The 13,050-nt window shown below is 51.6% G+C and overlaps 1 protein-coding gene across 1 annotated transcript in view; it reads right to left on the reverse strand.

Moving 5' to 3' along the window:
* The window catches only part of pcca (propionyl-CoA carboxylase subunit alpha), a 144,010-nt gene that overhangs the window by 64,927 nt on the left and 66,033 nt on the right, over positions 1-13,050 (reverse strand). The window contains exons 17-18 of the mRNA XM_035393271.1: positions 7,342-7,452; positions 4,530-4,632 (exon numbers count right to left, since the gene is read on the reverse strand). Of these exons, the coding sequence (XP_035249162.1) occupies positions 4,530-4,632; positions 7,342-7,452 (214 nt within the window). The remainder of the gene's footprint in view (positions 1-4,529; positions 4,633-7,341; positions 7,453-13,050) is intronic.

A 13,050-nucleotide genomic window follows, 5' to 3' on the forward strand; every position in this document is an offset into this window, starting at 1 on the left:
TAGGGAGAGAAGGAGGGATGGAGGGAGGGAGGGAAACAGGGAAGATGGGAGAGAGGGAAGAAGGGAGGGAGAGAGGGAGGGATGGAGGGTGCTCTCTTTTCTTTTTCCGGTGGCTGGGACGGTGGCGGCAGCCTGGAGGCAGGGTGCCGTCTGGCCTGGTTAGCGCCCCCCCCCCCTTTCAGAAACCTGGTGGGGGGACCCCAACACTCTCAGGGCCTCTCAGAAGCACCGAACCGGAGCAAACGACAAGCGGCCGGTCTGCTAAAGGGAAAGAAGGAGGGAGGGAGGGAGGGAGAGAGGGAGGGAAGAAGGGAAGCAAGGAGGGAGGGAGGGAGGGAGAGAGGGAAGAAGGGAGGGAGAGAGGGAGGGAGAGAGGAAAGATGAGAGATAGGGAGAGAAGGAGGGATGGAGGGAGGGAGGGAAACAGGGAAGATGGGAGAGAGGGAAGAAGGGAGGGAGAGAGGGAGGGATGGAGGGTGCTCTCTTTTCTTTTTCCGGTGGCTGGGACGGTGGCGGCAGCCTGGAGGCAGGGTGCCGTCTGGCCTGGTTAGCGCCGCTAGCCGTCAGCGCGGCCGATGGGGGGTGAGGGGGCAGGGCGGGGGGGGGGGGGGGGGCACTTATACGCAGAATGAGCGCTACAAGCCCCATCATCTATTTTTATGCTGCATTTAATTTCCATTTCATTGCGCGGCGGATGAGAGCAGGAAACACAAGGACGCTGCCACAGAGACGAGCGTGAGGAGCGCAAAGGGCAGAGCTCCCCCTGTCACCCGCACCCGCACCCACCCCACACCCCTCCACCCGCACCCTCCACCCGCACCCGCACCCACCCCACACCCCTCCACCCGCACCCTCCACCCGCACCCGCACCCACCCCACACCCCTCCACCCGCACCCTGTCACCCGCACCCGCACCCCTCCACCCGCACCCTGTCACCCGCACCCTGTCACCCCACACCCCTCCACCCGCACCCTGTCACCCGCACCCCACACCCCTCCACCCGCACCCTGTCACCCGCACCCGCACCCTGCACCCGCACCCTGTCACCCGCACCCTGCACCCGCACCCCCACCCGCACCCCTCCACCCGCACCCTGCTCATTACAATATACCCACCCGCACCCCACACCCCTCCACCCGCACCCTGTCACCCGCACCCGCTCCCGCACCCCACACCCACACCCCGCACCCCGCTCCCGCACCCTGTCACCCGCACCCCGCACCCACACCCGCACCCGCACCTCACACCCTAACCTCCCCCTGTCACCCGCACCCGCACCCCTCCACCCGCACCCTGTCACCCGCACCCGCTCCCGCACCCCTCCACCCGCACCCTGTCACCCGCATCCGCACCCACCCCACACCCCTCCACCCGCACCCTGTCACCCGCACCCGCTCCCGCACCCCACACCCACACCCACACCCTGCACCCCGCTCCCGCACCCTGTCACCCGCACCCTGCACCCGCACCCCACACCCCACACCCTGCAGCCGCACCCGCACCCCGCTCCCACACCCCGCACCCTAACCCCTGCCACCCGCACCTGCACCCCACACCCCGCACCCCACACCCCACACCCTGCAGCCGCACCCGCACCCCGCTCCCACACCCGCACCCTAACCCCTGCCACCCGCACCCGCGGGTCTGAGACAGGAGGAGGAGTCACTGCTCCTCTGTGACAGGAGGAGGAGTCACTGCTCCTCTGTGACAGGAGGAGGAGTCACTGCTCCTCAGAGACAGGAGGAGGAGTCACTGCTCCTCAGTGACAGGAGGAGGAGTCACTGCTCCTCAGAGACAGGAGGAGGAGTCACTGCTCCTCAGAGACAGGAGGAGGAGTCACTGCTCCTCTGTGACGGGCGGGAGGCTGTTTGGCGAGAAGGCTTCCTTCGTTTAAAAGCTCTCTCAGCTCCTGGTGAGAGCTGCGAGGCACCAGAAAGGCTTCAGAAGAACATCCTTCAGATCCTGACTGAGGAAAAGAAAAGTCCTTCCCCACCATCGTTACACGATGCTGAGAGTATCCGCCAAAACCAAGACCCCGAGAAAACACAAACCTGACCGATACTGTACGGAGGGAATTAGGCCCAGGTTTTACACGCACACCATTACGCGAAACATAAAAACCGCATTTATATCAGAGACGTGATTTAGCTTCCTGTATCCTTTCTGAGGGGGGAAAAAACACAATAAAAAGCCCCTCCCTGTGCCAGGCGGTGTTATTTCTGCTGCAGCTGCACACGCCCTCTCCCAGCGCGTAATGGCAGTGTTTGTGGAGCGGATTCCCTCGCTGGCTGATGAGCGCTACGATGCGGCCGGGGCACACCGGACCACTGGGAGGAGATGAAAGGCGGCGTGCTGTATTAAACTGGGTGGGGTGGGGGGGTGGCGGTGAGGGGGGGGGGGGGGGGACCGTGGCTGCCAATACAAGCACCACAGAGGAAGAGCTGCAGGCGATTGGGCAGCGCAGCATCAACACGAGCTTAGCACCCCCCCCCACACACACACACACACACACACACACAACCCCCCCCCCCCGCAGGAAAGTGCTCGTCACGGCCAATCCTGACCAGCCAGACCAAATCCCTGCTAATCGCATCAGGAAAATAAAACCAGGGTCCAGACACCCTACACCACTACTGTCTGGGGGCCACACTCCTTCTATAAAAAAAATATTTTAAAATTGGGCCAAAAATGTTCCACTGTTTATAACAAAAACTAAGCTCATAAATAAGATGGTATGCGCATACACAAAGTAGTCACCTGCGTAGAATAGCATAGCAGAGCTATGGGGTATTATTCTGGGAGAAACGGGAGGCAAACTCAACTCTGACACTGCGATGGTGTGGACGTAGACACAGTCATACATTTTTTTTACGTGTCTGAATATCTTTTTTCCCCTCAGTAGTCACGAGGCCAGGAGTAGTTTTAGCAGGCCGTGTTTGGCCTGCTGTACAGGGCCAGGCCCCAGTTTCAGGAAGCAGGATTACTGAGTTAGCTGGATAACTGCTCTGAGCAAAACCCAGAACACTCCCAATTCAGCAACATGGACTGAAGTAAAAAGAGCTGTTCTGGATTTTACTCAGCGCAGTTATTCAGCTAACGCAGTAATCCTGCTATGTGAACCCCCCCCCCTCTGGAGCACTGTTCTGAGCTGCAGCTGTGCAGCGCGTCGGGTGTGGACAGGCCCCGCCCCATTCTGACATCTCTCTGACTGGGGGAAAGTTAAACAGAAGCGGGGTTAAGGTGTAACAATGAAGCCCTCATCAATCACCAACCAGAGCGGTTTCCTGCAGGAAGCACGCGTGTGTGGGGGCTGTTATCTGTGAGGGGCAGTGAAGAGGCCGCACACGCAGCCCGCCCCGCCCAGTTTACTCCCCGCGTGCGCCCCACGCTCAACAACACCGCCACGGCCACCCCCGCCATCGCCGCCGCTGCCGCCTTCGCGCGTGGCTCATCCAGCCGTCCCACCCATCCCAACGCCAACAGGAAACGCAGGAAGATGAACCACGAGGGTGGGGGGGGGAGGGAGGGGTCACGGATACGCCCAAGACAAACAGATTACCCGCGCTGCTACGCCACACGGTTTGGGGAGGAACCCATTTGGGGAGCTCGTTCCAGAACCGGCGCTCCGTCACGTTTTTGGCGGGAAACGGAACGCGCGCGGAACTGGCCGCTCAGGAACGGCTCCCTCCGAGGTCTCCGCCTTCGGCGTCGTCGTCTTGGTAACTCCTTAACACCAGCCCCACACCCATTAAGCCCGGCCACACACAATCACTGAGCTCAGGGGGGGTTCAGAGGGCATCAGGGGTCCTGGTATATACCCCAGGGTCACCGTCACTGGGGGGGGAAGCTGGAACCTCCTTCCTCGGCTCAGCTATTGTTCTTCCAGGGAGGGAAAATAAATATCCCTCGTTCCTTCCCCGAGCCGGAGGAGGGGACAGGGAGAACAGGAACAAACAGAAACCAACGCTCATCCATCATCATCATCATCATCATCACCACCGCACCGCGGCCCGGCCCAATCACACGCCCCGGAGCGGATCCGGGAAGTGAAGAGAGGCGCTGGAGCTTCCCGCTCAGGTGCCACGCCCGCCAGATTACACGCCCCCAACCCCCCTCCCCCCAGCCCCGGCTCCGGCGCTTAGCAACAAGGCCACGGAGACGGCTCGCCCACCAGGCCGCCGGGCCGTGTGCTGGAGTGACAGAAGGACCCGCCCCCTCCCCCATGGCACCGCCCCCCCGGGGAACAGCCAGGAGCTGGGCACGGCCGCGCTCACACAGACATGAGGAAGAGGAGCAGAGCGTGTTCGCCCGTTTTCCCGCCAAAACGACCCCGACGCAGACGCCTGCGCTGCCGCGTCAAAACCAAAAGCATCAACCCGCCAAGTTCATCAGCGCGACGTGCGGCATCACCTACGCCCGGAGATCTACACCGCCGAGAGGAAGAGAAATATATAAATAAAAGGAAGAAAGAAAGAGGGGGAAAAGAGCAACATCTGTGCAGAGGGCCGGCCTGCTTCGGTTCACCTACCTCAGGTTACCCAGAAACCTCTGGGAGCGGAGCCGCGTCGCTACGAACAGCGAGGCCGCGGTGGCCAGCAGCTCCTCCCGCTCAGAGTCTGACAGCTGGTGCCCTGCAGGGTCAGGAGAAAACGGAGGACAGGAAAAAAAATAATAAATCCATCAGAATTATTCTGTTTCCAAAAGCCACTGGAGACGCTGTGCCATGTTATCCCCAGCATCGCTGTTACCGAAAGCAACGGACGAACGCCGACGCAATCGACACACCGCACAGAAGCACCGAGGAACAGAGGAGGGATTTAACTGTCATCTTTATCAGGATGAAGCCGTTGGTCCTGAGGTAGAGCACCTCCACAGGTCAGTGGTTCCGAAACCTTTTCCTCTGAAACCTCGGCAGCTGTGGAGTTTAACCCCTGTGACACCCGCTGTCCGAAACATTAGCTTATCCTCCTGACGCCCAGCACAACAAAGGCAAAGATTAAGGATTTGAATTTTTTGACATAATACAAGTGTCTCGGATGACAAAAACATGTTGCACCGAAAATATCTTCAAAAATATAATTAATATACTTTTTATTGAATGTCGGTTGTAGTGTCAGTTACAGCATAAGCAGAATATATGGTTCTTGAGCTTAAGACCAGACAACTCATGTCCTCTACAGGGGACACAAATGAATTCCCAGGTTTGGAGGAAAGCCCCATACCCTCCAGACCACGACGTCATTATACGTATGGATCCATACGAGCGCAGCTTTATTACAACATAAATATTTTAACAATTACAACAATCACCGCAACCTGACACAGGACGTGTTAAACCGGACGAGGTTCGTTTCATCCTCGAATCTGAAACGGGCAACGGACGGAATATGGAAATAAAACGCTCTCCGTTTTCCTTTGAACGCCCTGGGACTCCTCGAGAGACCGACGGGGGTCCCCGGCACGCGGTTTGGAAATCCCCGTGGCGGGTCACGGTGGCAGGCGCTAATGGCTTCTTCAGAAGGGCGCGTGTACAAAGCAGAGAGGAATTAATTCCCCCTAATGTTGGCCATCGGGGCCCGAGCGCCTCTCAGAGGGAACAGAGCCGGCCGAGCCAAACATTAGCGTGAGTGACAGCACCTCAAGGACATCCTGTCAATATATTAATCTATTAGGGGGGGGGGGGGGGGGTGAAAGAAAAAAAGGATTCATGCCACGGATTAGGACGGGGAGCTATTTTAAGAAATGGTACACGGTAAATTGTGTTCTATCACAAAGCGGGCGTTGAGGATTTTCATTTCATTTTCATTTTAATATACGGGGGCTTAAAGAATAAAAAGAAAACTATGATGAAAAGTCGGAATCTTCAGACTGAAGGCACCTTCGGTGCCGCAGCACAAGGACACTTTTAAGCTCTGATTATTAGGTGTCCTTTTTGGCTCCAAAGTACATCAGGATGTGCAGTCAAAATAATCTTTATTTCATAACCTACAAGCCTCAAACTCAATACACAATATAGTACATTAATACAATATTAAATTAAATTAGTCCATCTCCAGTTCCATGAAAAAGGCAGATGTGAGTGCTTAGGTGTGACTGCGTAGATGTGAGTGAGTAGATGTGAGGTCATATATGTGTGTGTGTAGATGTGAGTGTGTAGATGTGAGGTCGTATGTGTGTGTGTGTGTGTGTAGAAATGAGTGTGTAGATGTGAGGTCGTATATGTGTGTGTGTAGATGTGAGGTCGTATGTGTGTGTGTGTAGATGTGAGGTTGTATGTGTGTGTGTGTAGATGTGAGGTTGTATGTGTGTGTGTGTAGATGTGAGTGTGTAGATGTGAGGTTGTATATGTGTGTGTGTGTGTGTAGATACGAGTGTGTAGATGTGAGGTCGTATATGTGTGTGTGTAGACGTGAGTGTGTAGATGTGAGGTCGTAGATGTGTGTGTGTAGATGTGAGGTTGTATGTGTGTGTGTGTAGATGTGAGAGCATAGATGTGAGTGTGTAGTTGTGAGTGCGTAGATGTGAGGGCATAGATGTGAGTGTGTAGTTGTGAGTGCATAGATGTGATGCGTAGATGTGAGTGTAGTTGCGAGTGCATAGATGTGAGAGCACAGATGTGAGTGTGTAGTTGTGTGTGCATAGATGAGAGTGCGTAGATGTGAGTGTATAGATGTGAGTGTGTAGTTGTGAGTGCATAGATGTGTGTGTAGATGTGAGGTTGTATGTGTGTGTGTGTAGATGTGAGAGCATAGATGTGAGTGTGTAGTTGTGAGTGCGTAGATGTGAGGGCATAGATGTGAGTGTGTAGTTGTGAGTGCATAGATGTGATGCGTAGATGTGAGTGTAGTTGCGAGTGCATAGATGTGAGAGCACAGATGTGTGTGCATAGATGAGAGTGCGTAGATGTGAGTGTATAGATGTGAGTGTGTAGTTGTGAGTGCATAGATGTGAGTGCGTAGATGTGAGTGTGTAGATGTGAGTGTGTAGATGTGAGTGCATAGATGTGAGTGTGTAGATGTGAGTGTGTAGATGTGAGTGCATAGATGTGAGTGTGTAAATGTGAGGTCGTATATGTGTGTGTTTGTGTAGATGTGAGTGTGTAGTTGTGATAGCATAGATGTGAATGTGTAGATGTGAGAGCATAGATGTGAGTGTGTAGTTGTGAGTGTGTAGTTGTGAGTGCATAGATGTGAGTGCGTAGATGTGAGTGTGTAGATGTGCGGTCGTGTGTGTGTAGATGTGAATGTGTAGATGTGAATGCATAGATGTGAGTGCGTAGATGTGAGTGTGTGGATGTGAGTGTACGCAGTAGGGCCTGGCAGGGTGAGAGAGGGCCGTACCTTTGAAGCCCTCGGGGTAGACCTCCGGGAGGAACTTTGTGCTGATGTCACCGGAGACGAAACGCGGGTGGACAAGGATCTCCCGGAGCAGGGGAATATTATGAGTTACACCTGCAGGACAGAACACAGCATTCAGTAATTACAGACCTGTGCGTGTGTGTGTGTGTGTGCGTGTATGTGTGTGTGTGTGTGTGTGTGTGTGTGTGTGCACAGTTTGTGTGTGAGTGTGTTTGTGTGTGTGTGTGTGTGTGTGTGTGTGTGTGTGTGCGTGTCTGTGTGTGCACAGTTTGCGTGTGTGCGCATGCATGTGTGTGAGTGTGTTTGTGTGTGTGTGGGCACGTGTGTGTGCGTGTGCCCATGGCTGTGCAGTGGATGAGAGCTAATGCTGACTCCGCCTCTCCAGGCCCCTCCCTCCCCACAGCAGCACACTCAGCCGGGGCGTCTCTGATTAAGAGGACATCCTTCACCTGACCACCTGACCACCTGACCACCTGACTGCCCCAGCCCCACTCAGGTCAGCAACACCCTTCTGAGCTCCTGCAGCCCCTTCTGATAACGCACACACACACACACACTCACACACTCACACACACGCACACACGCACACACGCACACACGCACACACGCACACACGCACACACGCACACACGCACACACGCACACACGCACACACGCACACACAGACACACAGACACACAGACACACACACACACACACACACACACACACTCACACACTCACACACACACACTACTTTTCTCCTAATATATAAACAACATTAAAAAAAAATTAAATACAAACAACACTTCAAAAACTTCCCAAGATAAATAGTATAGCTAATTATAAGACAGCTTATTATCTTATAATAATTATAGCACATTATTGTGACAGCATTTATTATTTGCTTTTTAGACTTGTGCCTTTTCTGCCCGAGTAAATGACTCTTCGCTATATTTTCAATAGTTCTTCAGTTCCAATTCAAAAATCCAGTAAGCAAACCAACTCAAAATTCATCACCCGTACAGGAGGGTCCCCACAGGGAAATGCAGAAAATGGCTTTCATTTCACTAATACAGCCAGCAAATCTGCAATAACTGGCAGCTTAGACGCGTCTAGGACACGCTGGACACTTGCCAAAATGTCTACTTTCCAAAACACGGCCGAACCCCAGCAGTCAGCAGGCAAGCCACAATAGAGAGGGAAAGAATGCATCGTCCACTAAATAAAAGGCATAATTGAATTTTCAATGGCTATGAAGGAGGTAAAAAAAAATCCTTTAATATATGAAAAAAACCTTAATAAAGCTGGAATTTGGTTGGAGGAGGTGATGGCAGGGAGGGGGTAAAAAAACAAAACAAAAAAAAAAAAAAAAAACACTGACGCAGTCCTGCCAACCTTAGGAAATATTTTGAGTACCACAATAGTCAGTGTGACGCTTAGTTCACATGCTTTCGCACCACTTCACTTTGCACGCACACACAAGCCTTTCTTCATAATTCTAGTTTTGACTGTTGAAGTGATCAGGCAAAAATGTACAATTTGACCCGATTCTAAAATATCACTTGCACTGCACTGGGCTATATTATGATACACTTGCAGGTCAAAAGTTTGAGTATGCCTGCTTAAAACAATTTTTTCGTGATTAGTATTTCATTATATGATATGTGTGCTTATATGAACTGATAACCATCAGTTAAGTGAATTGCATTCAATTATTTAATAAAAATTTAAATATTTATTTTGTATATTGTAACACGTTTTCATTTTCAAGTATTTACAGAAACTTATGTTGTAATGTAAAAAAAAAAAAACTTATGTTGTGATACGGTCACATTTTTGTTCTTGATTATTACTCCCCACTTCCCGTTTTACCTCAGCAATGCAGCGTTACGCCTCGGTGGACGTTGAGTGGGTCGGGGAGGGGTTACAGAACCACAGGCACAAGGTCGTAGCATCTGGTTCAATCCGAGGGATGTAGTTTAAATACCGAATAAATGTACGGTATTGTTTTGTATTATTTGATTGTTCTCCGTAATTAAATTACAATAATATATATTTTTTGCGTAGTTTCAGCTGGCATTTCGTACCTGCGTATTTTGACCAAGAATTGCGTGGTTGGTACACAAACTGCGTGCAGGTTGGCAGGTCTGCTGACGTGGTTCGGCCTTTTTGTTTTTTTTTTTTTTGCTCCCCACCCTTCCAGATTTTACAATCCAGCGAGTTCCCCCTTTCAAAAGCCCAGAACGAAAAACAAGAATTTGAGAAAAATATGCAACTTAAAAAAAAAAAAAAAAATTTTTAAAACGACCTTCTGTCAAAGTTCGCGAGGTCTCCATCTGTGTGGGGGATACGGGCCAGACGAAGGAGTGACGGGGCTCTGACAGCTCTGCGGAGGCTACCTGCTGCTGGACAAACACGGTCCAGACGCGAACCCACGCACACTCACAGGATCAAACGGGCCCGCAAACACGGCGTATTTCACACGGAGAACGAAAACAAAACAGAGAGAGAGAGCGAGCCCGCGAAAAGAGCGTGTGGCGAGCAAATCAGGAGAGGCCCGTAACCGACGCGGGAGGGAGGGAAAAAAAGGACAGATCGTAACGGAGCGTTCTGAAATATCGCCCACATTAGCGGTGACCCACACACCTCTGACACTTCCAGGGACGCTGAAATAATAATAAGGAAGCGTTTGAAGCCCTAATCCGTTCTTTTAACGCTTTTAATTAAAGAACAACGGACCCCGCGAGCCTCTGTTGTTCCGGTTCTCCCGCAAGCCGGACAAGAAAAGCTATTGTACGTATCGAGACGGGGCGACAGAGCTTAAGGTGGGGGGGGGGGGTCCTCCTGATATTTGAACACTGCGCCAGATCAAGCCATCATCGAACATCACCCACCCAGGACTTAAAAGTCAGCATGCTTCTTTCGTTTTTTCCCTCTTATCAATCAAGGGCAGTGCCCAGAGTAATTTTTCCCCGTTCACGTGGATGCATTTGTGCCTCGCAAGGTGAACATCAGTACGAAGTATTAGTGTTACATCACTGATCAGCACAAGCCACAACAGCAGCCCCTTGACAGCATTACGGGTTCCATGTTGTTTCAGATGCAATTCAAAATGTAGGCAGATCATGATCTGGGTCTCACAAAAACGATTATTTTTTGAACACATAAAATCAGGGGGTGTATCATCTTCCTAAAGGCTTGATTTATGAACTAGTACCGCCTGACAGAGAGGCGTCACCGCGATGCAATCGCACGATTCAGCAACGACAGCCACGGCCCATTTTCACGGCGCACCGCGAAAAAAAAAAATGAAAAAATGGCCGGAAACGGAAGCAGAGTCGGCGAGGCTCCGCGTTCGACGGGCACGCGCTCCTCCACCTTCTAGAACAGTCTCGCCACGCGGGGAACGCCACGTTCCCTCTCTTACCGAAAACCCGCCGCAAGCCGGGCAGGCGGGGGAGGGGGGGGGGGGGGGCGATGAAAATAAACTCTTATAACAGACGCCTTATTTTGGTGAAAAGAAATCCTTGAGATAAATCATTAGACCTCCATTTGTGCCCAGACGGCGAGGGAGAGACGGGCTCGGGGAGGAGGTGTGTTGTGTGCGGAATAAAGGGAATTTGGCGATGACCCCCCCCTCATCGCGGGCGGGGGGCCGGTGGGGGGCATATTGTGATCACTTCAGCTGGACCGGGAGCGGGGGGGTGAGGGGGGGGTTGGCAAAGGCCCGCGCTGCAGCAACGAGACGGAGGGAGGGAGGGAGGGAGGAAAAACAGAGGGAAGGAGAAGGGGAGGGACAGAGAGGAGAGAGATTACAGAACAAGAGAAAAGAGGAGAAGAGATGGGGAGTGGAAGAGGGAGGAAATCTTGAGAACTGAGTGAAAAGAAGTCACAGGAAATGTACAGAGATAAAAAAATAATAATAAAAAGGGGGGGGGGCACCTGAGGAGATGGGGGAGAAGCTCGGCATTGTGGGAAGGCTGCGGAAAAAGGCTGGACATGCCCCACACCATCCTCCTCCTCTTATCAGGACCATTAAAACACCACTCCCCCTCTTTCACCAGGGCGGGGGGGGGGGGAGGAAGGTTAAGGAACGGCCCATGTTAAGGGGCGTGCTGTACGCTTGTACCCCCGAAACGGGCCCAGAGGGACCCTTCTACTTCACGGATCCATTTGCTAAATTATGGACGACACGGAGAGAGAGAGAGAGAACTGCAGAAAATAAGTAACTGCAATCCACACCTCCACACCCTCGCCAAGGAAAAATAAAACATTTCGTCGGCCCCAAATGACCGAGAACTCACAATATTATCACTGCAGCGCTGGAGCTCGGGTTTGAATCGCATTAGCCTGAGACAGCGCAATTTATGATCAGGTCAAATAAACAGCGAGAGAGCTCCGTTTTCAAAGACCATAGAAACCCACCCAACACCTCTGGACCCCGCGAAAACCAGCAGCTACGGGGGGAAAAAAAAAGGCAAAATCAACCCACAACAGGCATTTCGGCGAAGAGAAAACGTCAAGTTTTCCCGTCGCAGTAATTCGCTCAATAACGCATGTATAACTCTGAACGGGACCGAGCGTGTCCGCGGTGAACTGAGCGCCACTGTCCACTCCAGCGAGAACAGGGCTTTGTCACCTTATATATGGGGTTTCGATTGCTTCTCTGTGGCGCACCCCTGGTCCATCGTTCATCCTCTCACAAGCGGCAGCGCCGATATTCTACGGCAAACAGAACGCTGTTATTCTTCAGTTACCGAACTCCGCGTTCCCCCCAATCTATCCAATCCTCGCCTCAATCTACCGGTAACGATTTTCTGTTTGACGCCTTTCTGACAGATGAAAAAACACTTCCACTTGCCTGTCAGACCTTAAAAGAGCGGCTGCAGAGCGATTCTGTCTGCTGCTGCTTTCTCTTCGTTTTTATTTTGTTTGTTTTTTTCCCCCCTCAAACAAAGACGATGTCACACAGAAGGGAGGACTAGACGACAGAGAGAAACGTTAGAAACCAGAAACAAGAGGAAACATCCGAACGGCAGCTCACAAATTGGGGAAAAAAAGACCTACATTTGTGAAATTTATAACCTGCGTCTGCAAAATGCCAGTAATTGAATGTCATGTAAACCAACACAGCAATTTACCACATTCTGGGAATAATTTTAATTTATGTTATGGGTATGAGTTATGAGTGTAGTATATACTGATTAAGGAACTGGTCTTGTACCCTAAAGGCTGTAGGTTTGATTTCCAGGTAGGACACTGCTGCTGTACCCTTAACCTGGACTTGCTTTAGTCCATATTTATTTACATTACTATGTAAAAATTAATAATCTGAGTAACTCCCTCTGGCTAAGAGCATCTGCACAATGTAATGGCATGACACTTATTAGGCAGTAGTATGTTGTTAGTAACTAGGTTGTAACAGTCAGTAAGTCTAGTAAGGCAGTCTAGTCATACACAGAGGCTGTTTTTGGTTCTTCATGCTGACCAATACCTAGCCATACAAATGATTAAAAAACAAAATAACAGAAAATTATTTTTCTAAAATTATTTTTAATTGCTTTAACAGTGCGGTCTGACATTTGGCCACTTCTTACGAAGTGGTTTGATATTTGAAATTTATGGTCATGCAATCTGTCTGGTCGCGTTCCAGAGTTACCGGTGACAGGGCTCTCAGCACTTAACACCAGCGCGGAACTAAAGCCGTCC

Source organism: Anguilla anguilla, chromosome 15 (assembly GCF_013347855.1).
Source record: "Anguilla anguilla isolate fAngAng1 chromosome 15, fAngAng1.pri, whole genome shotgun sequence".
Classification (NCBI taxonomy): Eukaryota; Metazoa; Chordata; class Actinopteri; order Anguilliformes; family Anguillidae; genus Anguilla; species Anguilla anguilla.